At 39.7% G+C, this 27,076-nt stretch overlaps 1 protein-coding gene across 10 annotated transcripts in view; it reads left to right on the forward strand.

The window, feature by feature from the left end:
• The window catches only part of COBL (cordon-bleu WH2 repeat protein), a 242,375-nt gene that overhangs the window by 189,159 nt on the left and 26,140 nt on the right, over positions 1–27,076 (forward strand). For 9 of the 10 annotated variants that reach the window (XM_074945231.1, XM_074945229.1, XM_074945230.1 and 6 more), the window contains one exon: positions 19,992–20,301. In XM_074945231.1, the coding sequence (XP_074801332.1) occupies positions 19,992–20,301 (310 nt within the window). Of the gene's footprint in view, positions 1–5,284; positions 5,311–19,991; positions 20,302–27,076 lie in introns of those variants that run through there. The other variant, XM_074945239.1, reaches the window with a different exon arrangement.

Below are 27,076 nucleotides of genomic sequence, written 5' to 3' on the forward strand. Positions count from 1 at the left end.
TGCTGGCACATGATGCATATATCACATTGGTAGGTGTGCAGGTGAACAAGCCTCTGATAGTGTGGCTGATGTGATTAGGCCCCATGATGGTGTCCCCTGAATAGATATGTGGGCACAGTTGGCAACGGGCTTTATTGCAAGGATAGGTTCCTGGGTTAGTGGTTCTGTTGTGTGGTGTGTGGTTGCTGGTGAGTATTTGCTTCAGGTTGGGGGGCTGTCTGTAGGCAAGGACTGGCCTGTCTCCCAAGATTTGTGAGAGTGATGGGTCATCCTTCAGGATAGGTTGTAGATCCTTGATGTTGCGTTGGAGAGGTTTTAGTTGGCGGCTGAAGGTGATGGCTAGTGGCGTTCTGTTATTTTCTTTGTTGGGCCTGTCCTGTAGTAGGTGACTTCTGGGTATTCTTCTGGCTCTGTCAATTTGTTTCTTCACTTCAGCAGGTGGGTACTGTAGTTGTAAGAATGCTTGATAGAGATCTTGTAGGTGTTTGTCTCTGTCTGAGGGATTGGAGCAAATGTGGTTGTATCGTAGAGCTTGGCTGTAGACGATGGATCGTGTGGTGTGCTCTGGGTGAAAGCTGGAGGCATGTAGGTAGGAATAGCGGTCAGTAGGTTTCTGGTATAGGGTGGTGTTTATGTGACCATCGCTTATTAGCACCGTAGTGTCCAGGACGTGGATCTCTTGTGTGGACTGGTCCAGGCTGAGGTTGATGGTGGGATGGAAATTGTTGAAATCATGGTGGAATTCCTCAAGGGCTTCTTTTCCATGGGTCCAGATGATGAAGATGTCATCAATATAGCGCAAGTAGAGTAGGGGCATTAGGGGACGAGAGCTGAGGAAGCGTTGTTCTAAGTCAGCCATAAAAATGTTGGCATACTCTGGGGCCATGCGGGTACGCATAGCAGTGCTGCTGATTTGAAGGTATACATTGTCCCCAAATGTGAAATAGTTATGGGTGAGGACAAAGTCACAAAGTACTATACATATGATAGCTAACCAAATTCTTCACTGCCCTGTACAGGAGAGTGAAGTATAAGTATAGGAGAGGGTGGAGAGAGCTTCCCTGTGATCCGCAAGCACAACTGCACAGGAACAGGACAGGTTTTCAGCTGAGTGTTCAGGAGAGTTGTGATACATGATGATGTGCTGTGGTGGAAAGATTTTTATCAGCATTTTACTTTTCAAATGTCTTTAGGGACAATTTTAGTATCCCTCCACTTGTAAAAGTTGGAACAATTACCAAAGGTTGTGGTGGGTTCTCCATCACTGTCAATTTTTAATTTTTAAATTAAATTGATTGTTTTTTTCCCTAAAAGATAGAGTCTGATTCAAAGAGGAATTAATTCAGGGAAATTCTTATGGCCTGTGTTGTGCAGGAGGTCAGATAAGATGATCACAGTGGTCCCATCTGGCTTCATATTCTATGAATCTGTGAACCGTCAGTCCATTTGCTCAAGGATCAAAGGAAGAGAAAAAAGTAACAGGTTTTATAAACCACTAAAATATATTTTATACATAATAATGTCACAGTGTTAAGGTCCAGTCTTTCGGGCCTTTCTAAAGATTGAAATGATAGCTGTGTTTCCCTTTGAAAAGCTAGAAATTATCCCTTTTCAGTGGTACAGCTACAAGATACCAATCCTTACATTCATTATATTATTATGTGTAGAAAATCTATCTCCAGCCCAGAACTGAATCTTACTCATCCTGGGCCTCAAGCAGATATCATTTGGGGAGAAAATTCCAATTTAGTATTTGCAAGGAGGAGGAGGAAACAGCTCTCTGGTAGATTGATACTTGATTTATTTATTTTGGCAACTGTTTGAAGCTCATCATGGGGTTTGGAAAGTTAGAATAAGTACCAGAGGAGGTGGATTACTGGGTCTGTGATCCAGTCCTACTTTGTGATAAATTGCACAGGCATATGATATATTTATTTATGTAACATATGCCCGTGACATTTATCATATGCCTGTCGCCTCCCCATATATGGGGAGGGCAGTGACAATGTAAAATGAAATCTGTGGGCCTGATTCTGATGTGCCCATTAATTACATTGATACCTTCATAGATTCCAAGGTCAGAAGGAACCATTGTAATCATCTAGTCTGACCTCCTGTATTAACACAGGCCATAGAACCTCCCCACAATAATTCCTAGAGCATATATTTTAGAAAAACTGGCAGTCTTGATTTAAAAATTACTAGTGATTGAGAATCCACCATGACCTTTGGTAAATGGTTCCAGTGGTTAATTTATCCTCACTGTCAAAAATGTACACCTTATTTCCAGTCTGAATTTGTCTAGCTTCAGTTTCCAGCCACTGAATCATGGTATGCCTTTCTCTGCTAGATTGAAGAGCTCATTAAGGACCTTTTGCACTTCCAGAGCAGTATAAAAGGGCCTTAGTGTAAATGAGAATCAGTCCTTGTGTGTGTGTATATATGACAGTAGTGCTCTCTTTCTAACTTGGCTTCAGATCACTGCCATAACTCTCAACATATATTTAGTACATGCAATAGGTACCATTTAACTTTCCATACTAAAATACATGTTATTTTAAAAGATAGAACATAACTTATTCCATGTTGTTACTACTGTTTTCTAAGCTTATCACAAAGCTGTGAACTCCCCACTCCAGGACAGAAAGCCAAACCTACTGCCACTTATTACACATTTCTTAGGCAAATGTCTCATATAGCAGAGCAAGAACACCTGTCTGGCTACATAAATCCACCATTGAAAATTACAACTAGTGACATAGTTTGGTACTGGAGAAACACTATACAAGAAAATATGCACAATACCCTTCCTATTCCAGTAACCCCTCTAAAAACTGGGGTTAGTGTACACATCCCCCACTCACTGTTTGGAAGATGATGTCCTCTGTCTTTATATCCACAACCCAGAAAGAGATTGCTTTACCACTTGCTTTCAGTATACTATGCTGATATAATAAGGGAAATGATCCTGCAATGTCAGTGGGTGTTGAGAGTGCTTAGCATAAGGCCCTAACAATTCTTAAGTCCATACAGAATGTTACGTCTTCAAAGTATGTACAAACACTAATGAATCCCCTATAGCACTCTGATGCACCTTGAATGTAAAAGATGACATCATAAACCTATTCCTGTTGTAAATACTCTAAATCCAGTCAGCAGTTCCTAAAATTTGATCACAAATCCTTTCACTTGCCCACAGTTTAAGAAAATTCTGCAGAAAATGAAACTGGCTTAGGAAAAAACAGCCACCCTTCATAATGGCCCCTGTATATTCCATTATTTGTACATCTGTTCCACTACTATGGCATTAAAGAGAATATATGACTCTGGGGGATCTGGGTCAAAATCAGCCCTGGCATAAGAGGGCATAATTCCATTGTACTCTATGAAATTTTGAATGCTTTTGCCAAAGCTGAATCTGGTTCTTTGACTCTGGCTGTGTGATTAATTTATGAAGTGTGGAACAAACCTACATTTCACACTTTCCAGCCTAACTGGAAGCAGGAAGTACTAGAACTCTTTCATGGAACTCTGTTCGTGTGAGATTTTCAGCCCAGTCCCCCACACACAAGGGCAAGGTGGCTGAAGTTGTATGAGTGCTTGTCCTATGTGAAACTGAACTCTATATTTTTAAGGGTTGCCCCTCCCTTCTCAAAATAAGGAAAATGTACCCCTACCTGCCTCCTTAGCAAAGCCTTACTGATTGGAAAGCACTGAAAACATGCCCAATTGACGTTTGAATTTGGAGGCTCTCCTACACACCCAAATATAGACACTCCTGTACTCAATCACTAGCAGCGCTGCACTGAGCACGCCTCCCATGTTATCTGTGTATGTGTGTTCTTTTGGAATCTGAATTTCAGGATAGGCCTCCTATATCTATAATGGGCCGAACCAAAACCTTGAAGGCTGACGTTTGAAATACAAATCTGAAATTTATAGCTCAGGCCCGTCATGATTTAAAAGGGATCTTGGCAGTGAAGGTTCCCAGTAGTAAGTGGTTAGGAGTTTTCTGATTCTCTGCCTCATGTATCTCATAATGCCCATAGCCTAGCGCTTGCCCCTCCTCAGATGCTCACTTCTTAGCTTTTCCCACTTCAGCTTCTCTATCTGTAAATACCAGCTAAAATGCTCTCTTTCTGCATTCTCTCTTATTTTTTTTCTAAAAACTAGAGAATTTTGCCTATGTACATTCACTTCTGGGTTTAGAGTATTGGGGAGCAAAGTACTGAGGGCAGAGGCAGAGACTGTTGTGTCAGCTCCTTTTGGGAATGCAGTAACTGGTTCTTGGCTTGTATTAAGGACATACTTCCCAACCTATTGTACCATAAGCTAAAGGTGGGACATAGTGGAGGGCAAGACTTCAGATGAGGGGTGGATGGACACAACACAAAGAGATGGTCATGAGGAGCAGGACAGCTATGGCTGGCACAGTCATTTTCCCTTTCATGGTTGCCAGAATAGCTCATTATGAATAGAATTGGTAGAAAAATGGTTTGTGAGAAAACTAAGAAATTGAAAATTTTGGAAAAAAAAAATTCCACAGCTTTCTAAAAACAATCATTTCTCTTTGAAATATTTGATTGAAAAAGTTTGGTTTTGAAAGTGTTTAGGTTTTAAGATTTTTTTCCCTTCTTTCCTTCCTTTTATTCCTTTCCCCCCTTTTTCCATTTTGCCACCAAAAAAAGGATAAAAAGGGGGAGAGAGGGAAAAAATCATTTTGGGATTATAGAAAAATGGAAAAATTTGGCAAAAAAATATTTTTTCTTATAAAGACGTTTTTAACCAAAAAAAATTTTTGTTGAGGGGAAAACATATTCAACCAACTCTACTTATGAGATATGTGTGTCACAATCAGGACATGAGTGTAGCGAATGTAACAGGTAGTCATCTAATGACATAATTTTAAATCCAAATCCAATATTTTCTTTATTTGAGTTTAGTTTGTGTATGCTCGATGAAATAAAAAGTATGGCCCCTTTGAGAGAGAGAGAGAATTCTGGGAGTTTTACTGAATATAAAAGCTAGTAGAATTGCCCAAAGTACAGAGATGCTCTCTGCACCAACATGGTTTATTGAAGCCTCTGAAAAGACCAGCCTGTGTCACTTCAAGGCCTTATTGAAGGTAGGAACTGGTAGCTTTGGGACAAAATGCAAGAACATGTTGATTATTTTGAGTGAGGTATGTTAGACTTATGTTTAAACCCCTTTGGTTTTGGTTCACTAACAGTCCTGCAGCTATGTTAAATCAACCATCTGGAGCCATACAATTTCCTTTTAACAGGGTACTGGTAAAACCTGTCCTACTTCCCTCTCAGAAGAGAAAAGCTGCAAGTGTGTTTTCGGAGAAAAACTTAATCCACTGAAAACTATTCAAGATGAGAGTCTGTGAAGGACTAGAGCAATCTGCTGATTAAGCATTGGCCATATGCGTAAAAGAAGCTTGGGGGTAGCTTTCATTTAAGTACCCAAGTTTTCCAGATGAAAACATTTGGTTAAAAGAAATGCATACACTGTAATTTGCTTGTTTGCTCCACTCCCTTGTGGACATGCCCAGCTTCTTCTGTACCTGGCAACTTTCCTGTGCTATGTACACCAAACTAAAAAATGTGATTCAGATATTCCTCAAATGAAATCACCAGTCACATTCACTTTCCCACACTCTCAAAATACTCTCCAGAAAAAGAAATAAAGTAATTTCTCTTCACTTTCATTGAGCATTAAATAAAAATCTGTTTGTAATACACATCTTTGACAATACGATGTCAATAGCATACATACAGTACACATGCCTATGATGTGTTTTCATTCTGAGTGAATTTAGTACCTGTAAAAAAGTTACCGTATTGATTGTACGGGCCACTAAAGCCCTGCCTCTCACTAAGTACAGCACAGACACCGGTAACTAATCACCATCCCGCCAGCATAACTAAATCTTCTTCTGAAGAGATCACTCTTATTCAGTGCATGGCCTCTTTGCTGAAACTGTAAGCAAGATTTCCAGTCATGAGGGTGCATTTTATCAGGATCAGTGGATCTATGTGTTCTCCCGAGAGCTCATAGAGAATTTTCCAACCAAATGGAAAGAAAATAGCTTTTTGTCTGGGGAAAAAAAGGGTTTGTAAGAAAAACAGAACCAAAAAATGGCATTTGAAAAGAGAAGGGGAAAGGAAAAATGGGGGTGGTGGGAGAGAAGGGGATGGGGGGAAAACACTGAAAATTAAATCTTTTTGTTTAAAAAAACCCGCAACCAAATGGGTTGGGGATTTGGTATTTTCCCCCTTTCTCTCCCTTTTTTGTTCCTCTGTCCTTGCTCCCCTTTGTCAAACATTTTTCACCAAAATCTTTTTGAAATTCCCTGTGAGGTGGGGGAAATGATTTTTTCTCAGCCATCCCTAACCTGGTCTAAGACCACTAGATCAGTTGCAAGGCTTCATGGCACTAAACCATTTCCTTGAGCCATCCTGTCTTTTATGGGGAAACGTGTATACAAAAACCTCAAACTCCAGATATGGCCTTGATCCAGCAAAGCATTCATGAATGCTAAATTGGGTGCCCCACTGTGTAGCACATTTGTGATTGTTGTTTGTTATTTGAATTACAATAGAACCTAGGAGCCCCAGTCATGGACCGGACTCCACTGTGCTAGGTGCTGTACAAACACCACACAAAGACAGACCCTGCCCCAAAGAGCCAACTGTCTAAGTATATGAGTACTGCAGGATCAGACCCTTACAATGTATACTATGCATGAAGGTCTACAAGGATCACACGCATGCTCAATAAAAAGAATTGCCTTCCCCATATTTAAAATATCCTTATAAATATAATAGCTGAAAATAAACCACTAGCCAAACTATACCTGAAAGTCTGTGGTGCATTGTTCTTTGAACAGGAAAACAAACAGGTCTGTTCTATCACCCAGAAGGTCCAAGAGGAAAAGAAGGTCAATTCACATAAATCAAAAGAGACCAGAGTAGAGCTCGGAGTCTTTAGACATGGAAATGTCTGAAAGGATGCATAAAATAGATCTATATTTGGAAGTTAGCTGTTGAAAATCTTCTATGAGCATATTTGTTATTGGTGGTTTTAGCTGAGGTGTATGTTTCTGGTCAATAAAGTGAAGTTATTTTGGGTCACCTAACTAATTAGACACAGAGGTTCTGTGTGAAACGTTTAGTTTTCTGGATGTTCTAACTGTTACTTTGGGTGATTATCGATGCTATTCTATATGTGTATAGAAATAAAGAGGTAAGGGGAAACAATGGATGACCTGACTGTGGAGCTAGAGAATGATGTCACAATTTATAATGGCCTATGTCTGTATGAGAACGGATAAATAGAAAGTTTGACGCACAAAATTGGACAGAGCGATAAAATTCCTTCCTGTTAGGCACAGCTCCAGTCTGATTTTTACTTTCAGCCAATAGCATAATAAAAATATTAGTGATGGCTTATCATGGGCTGATGGCAACTTCTGGACTCCCTGTAATTATAATTACCCATAAAATGATTCACATTGCTGACTGGAGGCTAAATACTATTTGCCTTATTCAGGCAGCAGTCCCATTTGCTGCAAGAATACTATTTATGGGGGTAAGGCGAACAGGATTTGACCACATAAATACAAAACTGATGTCCAAAACCTGTCCTCAGACAGTTGAGTGCAATTCCCACTGACTTCAATAGGAGTTAAGCATAAGTGAGTCCGTTTCTTACAATTAGATCAGTGCAAATCAGTAATAACTCTGTTTTTAAGTGAATGGAGTTACACCATTGTAATAGTGAGGAGAATCAGGCCCATGAGAAGAGAATTTGCCCCAGTTTTTTTTAACTTACAAAACATTTGTCTCCTCTTGCTGACTTTGCTGGCAGCTAGTCCATTGGGAAGGAAGGCATCAGTACAGCATGAATGTGTTTTATGTTCTTACTCTGGATTGTCCTAGAAATATGACTCTGTCATAGGGATTTTATGGAATTCTTAGCAATGGAAAACATCAGTAAGAAAAAGATGAATTGAATAAACCAGAATGCACAGGGGATCTCATGGTGAAGTTTAAAAGAAAAAGGTTTAGAAAATGGGCTCTTTTCTGTGGTTTTTAAAATCACCTAATAAAATGTCGGTTTGTAACAGAGATGCATTAATCGTTTTTACTTTTAACCATGATACTGCATGTGTTTTTCATGCAATTTTATCCATGCTTAAGTCTTTGTTCTCCAAGGTGGCTACTGAAAATCACCTTCACAGTCCATTTGTTCAGATCTTGAAGCATGCTTGGATTGCAGCAGACCACCTCTGTAAAGGATGCAGTTTGCCAAAAACTACCATTTAAGACTAACAGTTGCCAGCAAAACGTGGCTAGCAGCATATTTCTCAACCAACCCTTATTATATAGGGAAGTTTCTGTTTTTAGATCTTCTGTCTCACTGAGACTTGCTGGAATCCCCTTTATCAATCACTGCATATTACTAGAACTACGTGGAATAATATATGAAGTGGAAGTCTGAAGAAATCTGTTAAATATTCTTCACTGTATTCCCATGTTATCCTGATCTGTGTTGTCTCCTTCCTTTTCATAATTTGTTGAACATTATAGCTTAAACCCCATCCAACATAGGGCCAGGTAAGGCGGGCAGGGTTCCCAGTGTGAGTGGCTACTCCATGTACTTCTCAGTCCCAGGGCATCCCCTACCTGTTACTGTCCACAGAGCAGGAGAGATGGAGTGGGGTTTCTGAGTACAGAGAGAGCCCTCAAGTCAGAGCTACTCTGCACTGAGGGTGAAGTCAAGGAACTTTATCTTGATGCAATAAAAGCCAAGGAACCAGCAAAGGGGCTCAGAGTCACAGGTATGGGTAGTGAGTGACAGAGAAAAAATGACATTTTAGATCAGCTGAACTCTGGAAAGGTGGGAGATCAGAGAAAAAGAGGCTACAGTTGTTGAGGTGAGAGAGGATCAAAGCAAGGGAAAGGGTGATTTTGCTCATGTAGATTAATTCTCCATTCCCTGTTAAATCTGCCTTTTTTCTGTTTGATAGCTTGTGGTGAAAATAAGTATCAGAAATGGGAAGGAATAACAGCTATATTGTTTCCTCTAAGACTCCTCAAAGACCTGGTAAATAAATTTTAGAGTACCATTTTATAGTGGAAATTTAGCCATATAATAATAATTTCCACTAGGACTGTCGATTAATCGCAGTTAACTCATGCGATTAACTCAAAAAATATTAATCGCGATTCATCGCAGTTTTAATTGCACTGTTAAACAATAGAATACCAACTGTAATTTATTAAATATTTTTGGATGTTTTTCTACATTTTCAAATATATTGATTTAAATTACACCACAGAATACAAAGTGTACAGTGCTCACTTTATATTATTTTTATTACAAATATTTGCACTGTACAAATGACAAACAAAAGAAATAGTATTTTTCAATTCACCTCAAACAAGAACTGTAGTGCAATTTCTTTATTGTGTAAGAACAACTTACAAATGTAGATTTTTTTGTTACATAACTGCACTCAAAAACAAAACAATGTAAAACTTCAGAGCCTACAAGTCCACTCAGTCCTACTTCTTGTTCAGCCAGTCGCTAAGACAAACAAGTTTGTTTACATTTACGGGAGATGCTGCTGCCCACTTCTTATTTACAATATCACCTGAAAGTGAGAACAGCCAGAAACTTGATTCTCCAACACTTGATTCTCCATTATACTGTAATTATGTAAGCTATGCTGTGAGAGTGGAGGTGTAACCTGCAAAATGGGTATGGTTCATGAAATAAATCTACACTGCACTGATTCTCCTGTTTGAGGACAGTTGCTCCAAGCAGCTGGAACAAATTAAAGCAGCCTTGAGACTACTGTAATTACAAGCACAAAGCATGTGTACAAGGAGAGCATCCAATGATTTAATACTCCATGTCTGCCTTTCTGCTGATGTCCCAGGTAAGACTTGTCCATTTTTCATGCTTTCCTGGCACAGAGATGGTGGATTTGTGGTAGGTTTGCTTTTGTGCAATATGGAAAGATTGTCCTCGTAGAACCTATTTGCATAGGAAATGTACGTGTGTAGTGTCCAAAAGCCATTGAGGATTTGTGCAGACAGGAGATGTAGGAAAGGGGGAAAAGTGGCTAAAGCATCTGAAGCAGATTATTGTTTATTAAGGTGAGCTCCTCCAATATTCAGCCAGTAATGTTTGGAGTGGGAAAGGATCATTTTGCAGGTGAATGCTGAGTCTTGCACTACCATGGATTTGGAGGAATTTCACAGTAGCTTGTGGCATGGAAGTGAGAATTTTTTTCCCTAAGTGCCATTTTTCTCTGCCAATTTATTCTGCACGTTAGTTAGGAACTGCTTGTGTCTATTTTTCACAAAGCCAGCTGACTTTCTTTATCTCATGCTGCTCTCCAGATTCCCTGAATAGCAGTGACGAGATCTGTTCAGGGACTACTATATCTCTGGGCTGGTGTAGACACAAGGGAATGAAGGAGGGATGGGGATTGGGTTATGGTTGGAGCGTCTTTCTCCCATTACCTATGTATCTGCATTTGTGGCTATCTGACACACACCACCATTTAATCAGACTGGTGTAACTGATTTCATTACACTGTAAAACTGTCGCTGCAGTATTCACTTTATACATGCAACCCAGGATTAAGCCCTGTGGACGTTCCCTGCACGTGCTACATCTGGGGCAAAGATAGACCCCATTCCTTATCCCACAAAACCAACTGAGGCTCAGCACTATAAACCCACTTGTTTCCTGGGACAGAGCTGTAATGGAAGGCTAAACTGTATTATCCTGTTCAGCCACTAGGTGGCACAATGTGAAAACTACGTTATTTAAACTAACCTCAGTCATACCAGGCAGAGCATTAAAGGATTTTATGATGAACGCATTTGGTATGATAAGTAAGCTTTGTAGCCAGTCCATATCTGGCACAGAAGTACATGACATGATGTCAGGAGTAAACTAATAACAGAAACATAAGGAAAACAGCAATAAAGGTTGCAGACGGAAGGAACAAAGCAACAAAGGTTGGAGGGTCTCATCAACGTGCCACTCTTGAATGCCCCAGAGAACTTCACCTTTGACAAACCTTCACAATGGACAGACTGGAAGTAGTATTTTGCAAGATTTCAAATTGCAAACAAACTCCACAAAGAAAACTGAGATTATACAGGTATCTTCTTTAATGTATGCTCTGGAAAAACAAGAAGAGCAATATCTTTAAATCCTTCGACTGTACTGAAGACAGTCACAAAGATGACTATGAAAGGATTCTGGCTATGTTTGATACATACTGTATACCTCAGAGAATTATGGTTTATGAAAGAGTATGTTTCCACCCGAGAATTCAAGAACCAGGAGAAAATGCTGAATGTTTTATAAGAGTTCTGGATATATTGGCTGAAAACTATGATTTTGGGAATGCAAAATATGAAAATATAAGACTGAGGCTGGATATTGGATTAACAGATAAAAACCTTTCACAGAAGCTGTAACTGAAGAGAGATTAATCCTAGCCACAGCTATATAAAGAGCAAGGCAGTCTGAGCTGATGAGACAGCAAAACCTAGAGTAACTTGACAAACTTGAAAAACCTGAAAGTAGCTTAGAAACTGTAAAGAGACACTTGAATGTTAAAAGTCATTATCATAAAATCCCTGAGGCAAGCAGAAATAACTTAAAAGCTAACAGGGATAAATTCCAGCCTACATGCACAACGTGTGGAAAAAGTCATATCCCAGGAGATAATACATGTCCAACCAGAGGCATAGAGTATAATAAATGCATGAAATATGGACAATTTTCATCTGTTTGCTGCACCAAAGCAGTCAGGGAGTTTACTCATATTATAGACATTGAAGAGCCATAGTTTCTGGGATCTGTCTCTTGTGATGACATAGAGCCTGGCTGGAGAGTGAAACTGAATATTCATGGCAAGACTATTGACTTTAAAAATGACTGCGGATCTGATGTCACAGTCATCTCAGAAGGGACTTACAATCACCTTCAATCCCTCACAGAGCTGAAGTCACTTGACATAGCTCTGACTAACCCTGGAGGTATTCTGAACTGCATGGGCCAGTTCACCACACAAACAGCTTACAAAGACAAAAGCTATGCATTCAGAGTGTATGTGATCAAATGGCCACAGACCAACAGCCTTCTCAGCCTCAGTGAGGCAGCCATGATGGGCCTAGTGAGAAAGGTAGAAGAACTCGATAGGGAATATTTGGTAATATTGGACTTTTGAAAGGCAAGCCAGAACAAATAATCTTAAGAGACAATGCTGAACCTTACAGGTGCACACACCTTGCAGGATTCCTATGCCATTACCTCATAAAATGGAAACTGAGTTAAAGAGAATGGAGCAGATTGGCATAAGTGAGAAAATCTTTGAGCCAACAGCATGGTGTGCCCTAGTGTAATCAGTTATAAAGAAAAATTGAAAAATATGAATCTTTGTGGATCTTAAAAGACTTAATGAAGCAATTTAGAGAGAAAAATATTTCCTCCCCAGAGTGAAAGGCACTACTGTATTATCCAAGCTGGATGCCTTGAGTGGATTCTGGCAAATTCCTTTAGCCAAAGACACTGCTAACCAGAGTAAATTTATCACATCCTTTGGGAGGCTTTGCTTTCAAAGATTACTTTTTGGAATTATCAATGCACCTGAAATTTTCCAAAGAAAGATAGCAGAACTGTTAACAAACACAAATGGAGTTGTAGTTTTCATGGGCAATCTTAGATGGAAGAAAACAAGAAGACCCTCAATGAAGTCCTAAGCCTAATCAGACCATCTGGACTAAAGCTAAACAGTGAAAAACACATTTTCCACTTACCCCAAATTGAGTTTTGGGGGAAAACAATAAATAAAGATGGGAACGTAACCTTGAGAACGTAAAAGCAATTTGAGAATTGAATGCACCAACTAATGTACCAGAATAGAGACATATACTGAGAATGGTAAATTACCTTGGTCAATACCTACAAGACAAAACCACTGAAAGAACTGTTAAATTCCAACATTTCTTGACTATGAGGGCCAAATCGAGAAATTGCCTTCAAAAAGGTAAAATAAATGATCTCAACAGCTCCAGTTCTCAAGTACTATGATGTGAACAAACCCACAAGAGTCAGTGCAGATGCAAGCAGCTATGGCGTAGGTGGTGTATTGTTGCAACAACGTGGCTCTGAGTGGAAGCCAATTGCATTTTGTTCTTGCACACTCACGGTAGCAGAAAAACAATATGCACAGATTGAAAAGGTGTGCGTAGTAAGAGTATGGGCCTGTGAGAACCTTTACAGATATCTGTGTGAACAGGATTAGTTTTCACTGATAACAGACCATAAACTGCTTGTAACCCTCACCAATGGAAAAGTCCTTGATCACCACTGAGATGCCAACGTCTATTGCTATGGTTAATGCCATTTAACCCAATTGTTAAATATGTCCCTAGGGAAAATCTGATAGTAGCAGACACTCACTCAGAGCCCAACATCACACTCAGTTACCTGTGAACTCTAAGATGACATAAAAGTGTTCATGGATGGCCTGGGTGCATGCAGAGCATTCTCAGAAAAGACACCACACCACCTTCAAAAAGCAACCTCACAGACACTCAACTTCAAGGAGTTCTAAATTACATTGGGATGGCTGGCCCAAGTATCTAAAGGACACTAAGAAAGTAACAAGAGACTACTTTGTGGTATGTGGACAATTAAGCAAGTCAAATGGACTCATGATTAAAGGCAATTACCTTGCAATTCCAAACGAAATCAGAGGAGAAATCTTAAACCTCATCCATGAAGAACATCAGGGATTAACTAGATGTCATAAATGGCCCAACCAGTCAGTGTGGTGGCTGGGCATCAGCAAGGACATAAAGAATAAGTATATGTATGTGAACATTGAAGAACTAACGGACCAACACAACACAAAGAACCTTTAATAAAAATGCCTCTATGAGACAGATGTTGGAAGAGACTAGCTGCAGATTTCTGCAAATTCGTTGGGTATCATTACCTCATCATCATGGACTATTTTCTCATATATATAGAAATAATGTACTTGAAAGACATCACATGTTTCAGTGTTATTGAGAAACTGAAGTGCACTTTTCCTCATTTTTGGTATTCCAGAACAATGACAGTGGTAGACAATGGATCCCAATTCACTGCAGCAGAATTTAAGTTCTTAGGAAGAAAATATGATTTTGATCATATTACTAGCACCCCACGTTACCCACAAGCAAATGGAGAGGCGGAGAGAGCTGTACAGACAGCCAAAAAAATCCTATAGCAGGAAGATCCATTCCTTGCCCTTCTAAGATACAAATCAATACCAGTAGCGGCTACTGTGTATAGTCCAGCACAACTGCTGATGGGAAGACAATTCAGAACTACTGTTCCAACTTTGGAAAAGAATCTATCTACAAAGTGGCTAGACATGAAGAGAGTAGCCAAATTGGACAAAAAGACTAAAAAAGCTTATGGACACTTTTACAACAGACATCACTGAGAGAACTGACAGATCTAGAATCTGGTGACTGTGTTCATGTCAAATTGGGTGGAGAAAAAGGATGAACCACTCCAGCTGTCAAAAAGAAAAAGAATCCAGTGCCCAGGTCGTGTGATTGAGTGTTCAACAGAAACCGTCAACATCAACAGAACAAACAGTTCAGATGGTAGATGCAAAACAAGAAGACTCAAGGATTCCAAACTGATGACCACAGCCAGCTGTTGCAACTAATGGACAGCCAAATGACCAAGTTGTTACATGTTGGGGTTGGGTAATAAGAAAAGCAGTACAATTCAGAGATGCTTAACGGATTAAACTTCAAAGACTGCGTGATAGTGTACATATAGTAAATGGTAGGATTGTCGAACTTAAAGGAGAAGATGTAATGGAATGCTAAACTGTATTGTACTGTTCAGCCACTACATTGCAATGTGTAAAATACTTTATTTAAATGAACCTCAGCCATACCTGGCATAGCATCAAAGGATCTTAAGGTGAACACATCTGGTGCATGTAAGCAAACTCTGTAACTAGTCCATTTCTGGTACAGAAGTATATAACACACTCTGGAGAGGTTAAAGCCTTTCATGTGGAGGTCTCCAGATCATAATGGCAGCTGCAGAAGCTGCACTCCCATGGGCTCTGATTCTGGCTGGTGTCCCTGAGCCCCCGCTCTCAAAGTGTGTGGAGTTGATCGAGCCAACATGCAGACTAATCCTGAGTAGGCCAGCATTATGCTACACTAGGATGCTCTGGAGTAGGAAGGGGGACTGCACAGCGAAGAGCAACCGTGTGTACCTGCTCCTGGCCCATGGACCCCAGTCCTTGCAGAGCAACCACAAGGAGAGGTAAAGCCTCAGAGCTGGATCTGGGTTCCCTCCGCTGATGCCCATATGAGGAGACATACCCATGCTATCTCTGACTGAGTTAGCATATTAAAAATAGAGCACAGCTCTGGCAGCAAGAGTGGTGGGAGGGGCTTGCTCACCCCCCAGTATGTGCCTAGCATCTCAGATAGGTACATATTCAGAGCAGCTAGCCCCTTCTACCGTTCACATCAGAGCTATTGTGGGTATGTCTTCTCAAGCTGGGAATCACATCTATCACTCAAAGTGTAGACAGACCCATCAGCTGAATTCTCCCCTCGGTTACATTAGGAAACCTGACTAAAGTAAATGGGCCTGTACTGGCATAACTCAAGGGAGAATTTGATCCATCTTGTCTTTTTTTTTTTTTTGCTAATTCTGCTTAGTGAGAGCTATTGGTTTCCCACTTATATTCACATTAAGTTTCTAGTCCATTGTTAAAAACAAAATAATTTTTCTAGAAAATGTCTATCTTGTATGAAAATTGCTACAGTGATCTTTGTGTTACCCATTTTCATAATCTCTTGTAATATTATAAAAATGAATTGTAGACAATATTTTTGATGTCACCTGCCTTACATTTTCTTTCTTGACAATATACGACTGAAATTTTTCCAAATATTGCTTTTTTGTGTGACCCATGTCCAACTTTTTATGACTATTGCTAATAATTAGAGCAACTGTTTTTCAACAATGTAAATGTCTTACTCAAAGTTTTGAGCACTGTCACTAAAATAAGTACTGTATTGCTCACAAAAATACTATAATGAACCATTTGCAGTACAGCAAAGATTTCACCCTGTGAAGAGAAAAATTGGCAGTGAAACAAGCAGTTGAAAGAAATCTGAAAATAATGGTTGCCCTGTTAGCACAGAGAGCAAGTACTGAGAAGAATTAAAGGAACGTTTCATTTGTAAATCCATTACAGAGCCCTGATTATTCACTAGACAGGGGTTAAAGCAACTATTTCCTCTTTAAAAATGCATTTTGATTTGCTGTTTCTATCATTGCTGGATATGGCAGTAAACCAGCAGTGTCATAAAAACAGAAGACGTAATTTGGAAAATAAAGCAGCTTAACCTGAATCCATTGAGAGAGTTTTGTGATTGGCTTCAGTGAGTGCAGGCTCATACGCCTAGGATATGTTTGTTTTAAAGTCTTGGTGCCTCAGTCTTACCTCATTTGAATGCAGTGGAGATACTCCAGGCTTACACCAATGTAACTAGGAAGAGGATATCTCCCCTGTCACTCATAAAATATTAAATTTAATAATCAGTTTGAAATTGTTGAAAATGTAAATCAGGCAGGATAGAACTGAAAGTGATGTCTGTACCATATGTAGACACTGTATGTATTTTATATATTGTATGTGTGTATAATGTGTATGTATATGTACATGGAATATCAAAATACATGCATTTATGTGTATACAATCGGATTCTTCTCAGCTCAGGGTTTAGTGTTATCTTAATTACTTACAGTGTATTGAGATTAGACTGACAAGGTTCCTTTTGTGTTAAGCAAGAGCTCACATTCCTGAATGATGAGCTACTCTCCTCTTTGCCTCTAGATGATCACAGGAAACATTCTTAAAAACAAAAAAAGTTTGTAACTTGTGACTGACCTAATTGTGCAGTGGCAGGGCATTTTATTGCTAGGCAGGGCAGATCTGTGTTACAAGACACAATTGGGCTTTCCAGGCTCCATAACCTGGTAGGTGAGAAAGCGTGCTGTGTATTGCTGAGCACCATTTAACTCCAGTTAGAAAAGACATGGCACACAGTATGAAATGTTAACACTTATTTATCAACTGCAGGCCTAACTCTACACTATGTTACACTGGTACAACCCAAATGAAGTTCATGGAGAAGCCTGGATGTCACTGAGAGCAGAGTTTGGCCCCGTTGTATATTTATTAGCATAGACAGCCTTCCAGAGTACAGCAGTATTTCAGCAATGTTAATTTATCTGTAGTAATTATTATCTGTGTACCAAATCCTGAAGTCCTTACTCAGTCTTTAATTGTGACTTGAGTGACTGACAGATTCCACTGACTAAGGATGTCAGGATGTGGCCACATATTTGCTGTTGTGTTGGGAGTGGTGTGATAAGAGGTAGAAAGGAACAAATGTCTGGGTTTTTTCTTTTAGAAGCAATTTCAATCATATCCTTACTCCTTCCTTGTTGAATAGGAAGGTGCCATTTTACATTGTCACTTTTCAGAGTAGAACTGCAGTTTAATGACCATGGGGAAGTCCTCACATTGAATCGTGTGCCTGCAGGAGTCAAAGGCTGACACACTTGTTTCAATTCTCACTTGGGCCTAGGGGCTTGGGTGAGAGTTATTTATTTTGTTTTTCATGGTATGGGGTGGGAACTTTGGGGATCTCAAGACATTTCCTGAAACTGGGCAACTTGCTGGATGATATTGGCAAGTGGAGGGCTCAGACCCATTTCTCCACATCAGGAGACATTTGCTGGGAAGGGGGGAAAGGTGGGGCTGCTGGGAGACACAGAGGAGGAAGGGGAGAATTCCACAGGCAGACACATATTGTAGGGTGGGATGGGATCACTCCAGCCAGCTGTGCTAGAACAGAAATCTGAGCATGCACAGCTCTGGCAGCAGCAGACGGACTTATTTATGGCATGTTCGTGACAATAGATGTAGCCATTTTATTGTCACATACAGAACTTCATGTATCAAGATATATTGCATTGTGCATTGCTTCTAAACCAAAGGCAACTCTGTTTGCTTCATTCTTTAAATTGCTTTCTTACTTCACTATAACGTATTCCACTGTGATCTGTTCTTCTCTTACTATAGCTTTAATAAATGTATTTTTCAATGTAATTGAAAAACAAGCAGCACAAACAGTATGGTGGTGTTTGTTTATTGTGTATTTTCTGGTCATGTTATCCTTTTTCAGTGTTGGTGATTATATACTATGGTTATTCTCAGATCTGTGCATGTGTTGATGCTCTTCTATACACTTTCCTGTACCTTGACCATAACATAATCAATTTACTGCCTCATTTATTTTTTAAGAATATTTTAACAGGATTTTTAAATAGGATAAAATCTTTGATTAAATGTGAAAAAACAAGAGCTAGCATCATAGAAAATAAGGTCAACAAAACTGAGTAATATCCCCCCCAAACTTGCAATGGAGTTTTTGCAGTAGCCTCAGACATAAATATGTTTTGACAGCACTTATAGCTTTAATCAGGATTTGTAACCCTATGGATTTTATTGCTTCTGCTGTCAGAAATCAATTTCAGTATTTAATGGCATTGTGTAACTCAGCCAAGGAGAATTTTGGTTTGATTTGATTTAAATGTTATTTGAAGCTTCATTGCTAAGATACATCTTTTAAAAATAATTATTTTATTTAAAGCTCCATTTCTATGATACATCTCTTTTTTTTCCTCTCACACTGAGTGGTCCTCAGTTGATTTAATAGATTTTTTTAAAATCCTCAGGAATAATATACTACAGCTCAAAATGTAACAAAACAGATGAAATAGTTGTTTGTCTGCATTCTTCCTCTTACTGATTTGTGGATTCATGTATTATTTCTAAGTCTTGGGCCCTGATCCTGCAAACACTTAAGCGTGTGCTTGATCTTACCCATCATTGTAGACCCATTGGCACCAGTGGGAGTATTCACATAATTAAAGTTCACCACAATCATAAATGTTTGTAGGATCAGGTCATAGCAGACATTTTTATCTAATCTCTGTAAATATAATGTTAATTCCTTTTGTTGAAAGAAATCTGTTTGGGACTCGAATCTGCCTCCAATCCATCATCAAAACTGTTGACATCAGTGGGAGTTCCCTGTACATGAATAAATTGCAGGATGGAGCCCAAATTCATATATACCTTTGGGGGAATCAAAAATTGTATATTTCACTTAAAGAAGGGGGGGAAAGCGTAGAAAATTAATTGAAGTACTGAGTTAACAATTATACTGTGTCTGTTAAAAGTCTCATCACTTCCATCTTTTACAAGGTTAAAGTTTGACTTGCAAAAGGAAAAATATTGTGTGTGTTCCCTGTTGTTGCTTCTTTATAAAATTGAAATGTTGGGGTTTTCTGTTCTTAATAATAATAATTAATAATACTTAGCTCTTATTTAGTTCTCTTTGTTAAAGATTAACATAACTCTGCCCCTTTGTTTGAAGGAGCAGAAAGCTTCCACTCCTGAAATCCTCCAAGAAGTTTTTCAAAGTAAACAGAGACAGACTTGAGTTTGCTGACATTTATAAAGGAAAAATGGTAAGGAAAGAAATGTGCAGGGGGATATGCAAGAGGAGAACCTCACCTTTCAGGAAGTAAAGATATGCAAAGCCCCCATTTTTTTTCCTTTTGCAGGTCATCTTTATCAAATGTCTGCTGTTTCTGGTGGCATTTCCATTCATTTCCAGTCAAACAAGTATTTATATCAAGGGTGAAAACCAGGACCCATTGAAGTCAATGGCAAAACTCCCATTAACTTCAGTGGATCCAGGATTTCACCCTATGTTCTTTCAGTTATCTAAGCATAAGCAGTGATTTTTAGCTAACTATCTTTACTACATCTCATTCAGAGAGCCTGCAGCTCACACATGATAATATTTATGTTGTGGATGATACGGTTTTGGAACTATCAGAGGTAGAGGAGACAACATCAGTAAGCAGCTGTTTTGCATCAGAAGACACCACTGAAGACTCAGGTGTTGTGAGCTCTCCATCTGATGTCGTATCTTTGGATTCACAAAATGACAATATGAAATTGAAAGACAAGCCAGTGAATGGTCAGGAGGACTCGGGTGAAAGGGATGGAATTTACGCAGCAGAGTTGTGCTCTGTGAGGAATACCTCCTGTGATAGCAACGATTCTGGAAATGCTCACCAGAGGTAAGTCCCACTTGTAAAACAATCTAAAAAAATCTCATTTGCCTTTCTTCTAGGAAAGCATTTAGCAAAGCCAGCTTCTACTTTTTGTTGCTATTTCATAACCCAATGCCAAATAAACACCTAAGGGCTCATCCTAATGAAAATGTTTCATGCCAAAACGCCCTAAGATCACGTGCTTGTAACAACTGGCAGAAGTAACTTTTTTGTTTTAATTTGTAATTTCTTGCAAAATTCTGCTGCTCTTCAAAGCTGATTTCTCCATGAAGGCTAAAATAATTCTGTGTCATAGTTTGGTTAATTCTGCAGCAGTGATAATGTATGGGGGAAGGGCTGTAATTTTATTGCAGATCAGCATATCCACAACAACACTGCCAAGCAAGGAAACAGTGTTTTTTAGACAAATCAATATTTTCCTGCAGTTTCTTCAGCCCAAATATCGCAGCACTCAGCTAGTACATGAGAACCTGGAAACTGATTACAAACACAAGGGAAACTGACTTTTCTATTTATTTGCCAAAAGTCACATAGTGAGTCAATGGCAGAACTGAAGGAAAACTCAGTTCTTAGTGCTCTGCAGATGCAACCAGAAATCAAGGGCAGCTACGCCACCAGCAAGGAAGGTGGTCCCAGACAACACACAGAAGGGCACCTGCTCTGTGTGATACTGCAAGATTCAAGGGGGAAAAAAGCCTGTTACTTTTTGTTTGACACAAAGCCCATGCTCCCTCTGTTTAGTATCTAATCTATTGTACCTTCAAAAGAGCATGCAGCATTGGCCTAATTATCTCCTTCCACACATTTCTGGGGGAAAACTTTAAATAGGGGATAAATTGGCTTGCAGTCAATATTTAATCCCTAAATTTGATGATGGGCCTGATCCTAGTCCCATTGTTGTCAACAGGTACAGGGTCAAGACCCTATGGATGTCTTTTTAACTCTGTCTTCCATGTGTCTTGTCCTTGCTGTACAATCCATTATATATCCCCTAATAATTTCTTTATGGAGGATGACATAGACTAGCATAATAAGTATGATTAGCACTAACCCACTTGATCCAAACCCCACTGAAGTCAGTGGAAAGACTCCCATTGATTTCATTGTATCAGGCCCCATGAGAGAAATTAGCAATCTTCACCTGAAACAGCAAGGCCCAAACTGATTAGATAAAATATGCATGTTCAAAATATGCTGTTGTATACACTGCCCAAAAGTAACTACAATCTTCACTACCACAAACACTCCTTACTCATCCCCAAATTTCATATCATAATTGTGACTTTGAAGCACAAAATACACCACAGCATAGTCCAGTAATATAGCATTCCTAATCAGTGCAAAATATTTTGCAACATTTGGTGGCATGTTCCATGCTTCCCAATAAAATGAAAGATCTATTGCATGCCAATAAAACGTCACAGACCACAGCTTAAAAGTCAACATCTGCCTTAATTTTCACTTCACAGTGAGGCAAAAACATCTCTCGTTTTGGATTCAGCTTTGCCTCTCATCCACACAAAGGTGACAATAAAGTTATGATTATAGAAAATTTTAGGAAATGTTACACGAAAGCAAGAGATCTAAGTTATGGATCATGTGGGAAATATCACTTTAAATTAGCTAACTTCTGTCCATGTAAAAATCTCAGTCCTCATGTTGAATGGGCAGATTCTGGGTGGTTTTTACCTTTTTTTTTGAAATTCACTTCTGTGCGTATGAAATCTCTTCAGATCAATATTAGGGCCCTGTGGGACCCTAAAATCTGTAACTGGTTTTAGTGCTACAGCAACAGCAGCTGGTGCTGCAGGACCGGAGATGCTGACAGAAAAATCTTCGAAACTGCTGTGTTCTCTCCTACAGTGTGTGAATTCCAACTCTGCTCCTAACCTGTCTGCAAACAAACTAGTATTGAAAACAATGCCATTTTTACTGCCCTTGAGGTCAACTTCTTAAGTCTTCAAAAAACCACTTCTTAGGAAAGAAAAGAAATCCATTTGTTTATTTTTTAAAAACCTGTTTGTATGAAAATCTTAGATTCATTGTCTGGATTTGTGTCAGTTTTGCACACTGCAGGAAAATTTGGAGTATGTCATTTTCAAAGCTCCTATGTCATAGCAGATCCACTGTCTATGTAGTAAAGTCAGCTGAAGACTTTGGGATTTTATGTAGTTCCTTAGATGAGCAGGGACTGTAGAAATGGGCCTTCTATGCCATCCTGTCTCCTCCATCTGGGAGCTGAACTCCCAGTGAAGTTAAAGTAGAGTTTTGTATGAACAGTTGATAGTAAGTTATACTTTCTTACATTTCTGTTCCTTAACCATTGGAGCTCCTGTAGACAGCTATGCATGAAGTTCATTAAGTCTTGCTAATTTCTACCAGTTCCAGATATTAGGATCTAGCTCAACTTTAAAATAAAATTAAATTAAATTAAATTAAAATTAAATAAACTGGAAAGCATGTAATTACTCTAAAGGACAAGTAATATGTGATGTAAAATGCCATTGTCTTGATTCAGTTTAATAAACCAGGAGCCAATTAGTTTTGGGGTATATGAAAGTGCACCAGTTAACAAGAATGGGATAGAGTCATCTATGGTTCTGAACTCCATGGAGCCCAGTGCAGTTACACCAGGGACTAGTTTGGCTCAGTATTTGAAAACTGATTGTAAAGGCTGTTACAGAAGATTCTAAACATTTGTATTATTTTTACTAATCATTATAAAGTTGACTAAACGCTAGGCTTTATTTACCTTACAAAATAAGTATTTTCTAGGAAAACAGACCTATTACAGAAAGAAAAGGTCTGAGTTTCATTTGCACTGAAGTCACTTTACACTGTTCTGGCTGTGGGAGTAAATTACATTCACTCACTTTAAGGCCCCACTGCGCTGCCAGTGCTGTAAAGAGCCTATGACTAAATGAAAATCAGGTCCAAAGTGTTTACATAAGCTAATGAGTCCCACATAATGCTTAGCTCATGCTCCAGGAGGTATTCTGCAATGTTGCCTACTTTTGGCAAATTATATTTTTTAATTCATTTTGTTAAGGCTTCCAGGGGCCTTCAGGCATGGGTGGCTTTAAAAATTAAAAGATTATTTATTACTAATTATCGTAAGGGATGTGTGACTAAACTCTGAGAAAGTGCAACTGAAATGCATGCCAGCCTTTGAAATCACAGGAGAGAATTACAATCCGAGTCTGCCCATTTGATGCAAGTCAGTCAAAACCATGTGTGCATTCAAAGGCAAAATCTGGCTCTTAGCATGCAGTAGACTTGTATGTGTTTGCAAGCATAAATCTATGCTCAGATATGAAATGACATGTACAACTATCTTCACACTTTCAGAAATAACAATGACTATAGCATTTGTATTTCCAACAAAGTTTTATCAAGTAGAAGGCCTTATAGGGTACTTACTATCCATAATACGCAGGGCAGAGAGATTTCAAAGTAAGACCCCAAATCCTGCGAGCTGCTCCAGCAGGTGACCCAAGTGCTTGAGCTGTGCAAATAATGGATTTTTTGTTTCACTGGCAATTCCAAAAATTGGCCATGGGGGCGGGGGAGAGATTTTTGGATCAACCCAAAAATGAAGTATTTTGAAGTTTCTGGTGAATGAGGGGGAAAAAATATATAGGGTCAAACAAAACATTTTGTTTTGATTTCAAGCATTTTAACGTGTTTTAAATAAAATTAAAAGACGTTTCTGAACAAAAAGTGGTTTTGAACCAAAACTCAAAACATTTATTTTCAAAAATGTCTGAACAAAATGTTTTTTGTTTTTTTTTTATCAGCTTTGTTCCTTTTTCAAAAGGAATAGCTCACTGATACCGACACAGATTTGTGAAATGTTTTGATGTCGCCGAATCTGCATTTTTGGCAGGAAAAAGTTTTGGACACAAAATTGCACCCAGCTTTGCCAGGTACTCATGCTGGAGTCCTGTTGCCTTCATGGGGCGTTGCCCATGCACACTGAACAGCTTGCCGGGTCACTAATTTTCAAAAATATAATTTCATGTCTGTTTTGGGGTTAAGTAGTCTAGTGGACTGGACTGGACTGGGAATGCCGTTTATTCTCTCCTCTGCCATCAACCTGCTGGGTGACTTTGGGCAAGTCACTTCACCTTTCTGTGCCTCTGGTTTCCCTCTTGCCATTTGTCTGTTTTAATTGTAAGCTTTTTGGGGCAGAGGTTGTTTCTTGCTATGGGTACGGCTACATTGAAGCTGGGAGGTGTGATTCCCAGCTCATGGAGACATACCCTTGCTAGCTCTGCTTGAGCTAGTATACTTAAAATAGGAGTGCAGCTGGTGTAGCATGAGTGCCAGCTCGGGCTAGCCGACCGAGTACATATCCATAGGGGGTCCGGGCAGTTATACGCAATTGGCTAGCCCAAGCTGCCACCATGCTACCCTGGCCTCACTGCTCTTTTTAGGTGGCATCTCAAGCAGAGCTAGCAGGGTACATCTACACCAGGGATCAGCAACCTTTGGCATGCAGCCCATCAGGGAAATCCGCTGGCAGGCTGGGACAGTTTGTTTATCTGCAGCGTCCACAAGTTTGACCGATCGCAGCTCCCACTTGCCACGGTTCGTCGTTCCAAGCCAATGGGGGCTGCGGGAAGCGGCGCGGGCCGAGGGATGTGCTGGCTGCCACTTCCCAAACCAAGGCCAGTGGGAGCTGCTATCGGCCGAACCTGCGGACGCTGCAGGTAAACAAACCAGCCCGGCCCGGCCCGCCAGCGGATTTCCCTGATGGGCCATGTGCCAAAGGTTGCCAATCCCTGATCTACACCAAAGTGTTTTCACAATGCTTAGCAAATGGACTCCAATCTCAGTTGGGGGCCTTAGGATCTACCATAATAGAAAAAATTATTATAAGCATCATTAAGCATTGACCCTGAACACCCTTTCAATCTAACTCTCTTCCTTAATATTCCTCTTTGCAACTGACTTCTTTTGATTAGCGTCTCATCATGTACCTGCTCACAAAATTTTAATATATAGTATTAAATGAATAATAAGCAAATCACAGAGAAGTTAAAATGTTGCATACATAGCAATAAACACATCTCATGATCTCTTACAGTTGTAACTCCTGTCCTCCCATACCCCCTCTTTTCCCATCGTTTTGTTTGGTGTCAGCATGCTAGCTCCTTGGGGCAAGGATCGGTCAGTGTTATATGCCTGCAAAGCATCATGCACACCTACTGTGTGGAACTGTATAAACAAACATTATTCAGGTTGTAAAATCAAGCAGTCAAAAGTTAGGCTATGCCAATGCAACCTTAATTTGGCCCCCTTGTGCGTATGTATTATGACATAGTCTTTAATCACACGATCACATATTATTTTTTCTGCAGGACCCTGGCCTCATTCTGTGCACAGGATGGATAGTGCTCACTTAATGAGCAGCTATTCAATATTTTTATTTTATCCTCTTTGCTCAGTTTGGGGCCCCATGCCTTATTTACTGCACACTATTCAAACCCTGCTCTGAAGTCAGAATTATTAATTTCCTCATGAGTTTATCTGTGTTGCTTATCACTCTTGTATCCAAGTACTTCCTGAATACTAATTAATTTAGTTTCGCAGCCCCCCTTTGAGGTGGGGTTGGCATTACCCCCATTTTATACATGGGAAATTGAGACACAGAGAGATTAAGGTCAAAAGTGTCCACTAATTTTGGGTTCCCATTTCAGACTCCTAGGAACTGATTTTTTCAGAATATTTAGCAGTATATAGCCCGTAATATGTTCAAATATAGCTCCTGCTGACCTTGAAGTTGCAATTCTCAGTGCTCAGCACTAGAGCTAAATGAAATGTTTTTAGCAAATAACGTTTTTGCTGAAAAATGCTTTTCGGGGGGCTCCAAAACCATTTGCAGATTTGGGTCAAATTTGACTAATAGTTTCAGCCAAAAAACTATGGGGAAAAGATCAAAAAAGTCCAAACATTTTCCTTTGACTGTTTTGAAACATTTCATTTTGGCTTTTTCATCTTGAAATGGCATTCTATTTTGAAATCTGACCAATTCTTTAAGACACACACACAAAGGTGAAAACCACCCAAAAATGTCCAAATTGAACCAAAAAACGTGAAAAAAAAATTGGTTTCAGTTGAAGTGGAAGGTTGGACATATGACCAGGGAAGAGTATAAAAATATTGCTCGGGCATGTAGGAATGAAATCAGGAGGGCCAAATCGCACCTGGAGCTGCAGCTAGCAAGAGATGTCAAGAGTAACAAGAAGGGTTTCTTCAGGTATGTTGGCAACAAGAAGAAAGCCAAGGAAAGTGTGGGCCCCTTACTGAATGAGGGAGGCAACCTAGTGACAGAGGATGTGGAAAAAGCTAATGTGCTCAATGCTTTTTTTGCCTCTGTCTTCACTAACAAGGACAGCTCCCAGACTGCTGCGCTGGGCATCCCAACATGGGGAGTAGATGGCCAGCCCTCTGTGGAGAAAGAGGTGGTTAGGGACTATTTAGAAAAGCTGGACGTGCACAAGTCCATGGGGCCGGACGAGTTGCATCCGAGAGTGCTAAAGGAATTGGCGGATGTGATTGCAGAGCCATTGGCCATTATCTTTGAAAACTCGTGGCGAACGGGGGAAGTCCCAGATGACTGGAAAAAGGCTAATGTAGTGCCAATCTTTAAAAAAGGGAAGGAGGAGGATCCTGGGAACTACAGGCCAGTCAGCCTCACCTCAGTCCCCGGAAAAATCATGGAGCAGGTCCTCAAGGAATCAATCCTGAAGCACTTACACGAGAGTAAAGTGATCAG

Source organism: Natator depressus, chromosome 2 (genome assembly GCF_965152275.1).
Source record: "Natator depressus isolate rNatDep1 chromosome 2, rNatDep2.hap1, whole genome shotgun sequence".
Classification (NCBI taxonomy): domain Eukaryota; kingdom Metazoa; phylum Chordata; order Testudines; family Cheloniidae; genus Natator; species Natator depressus.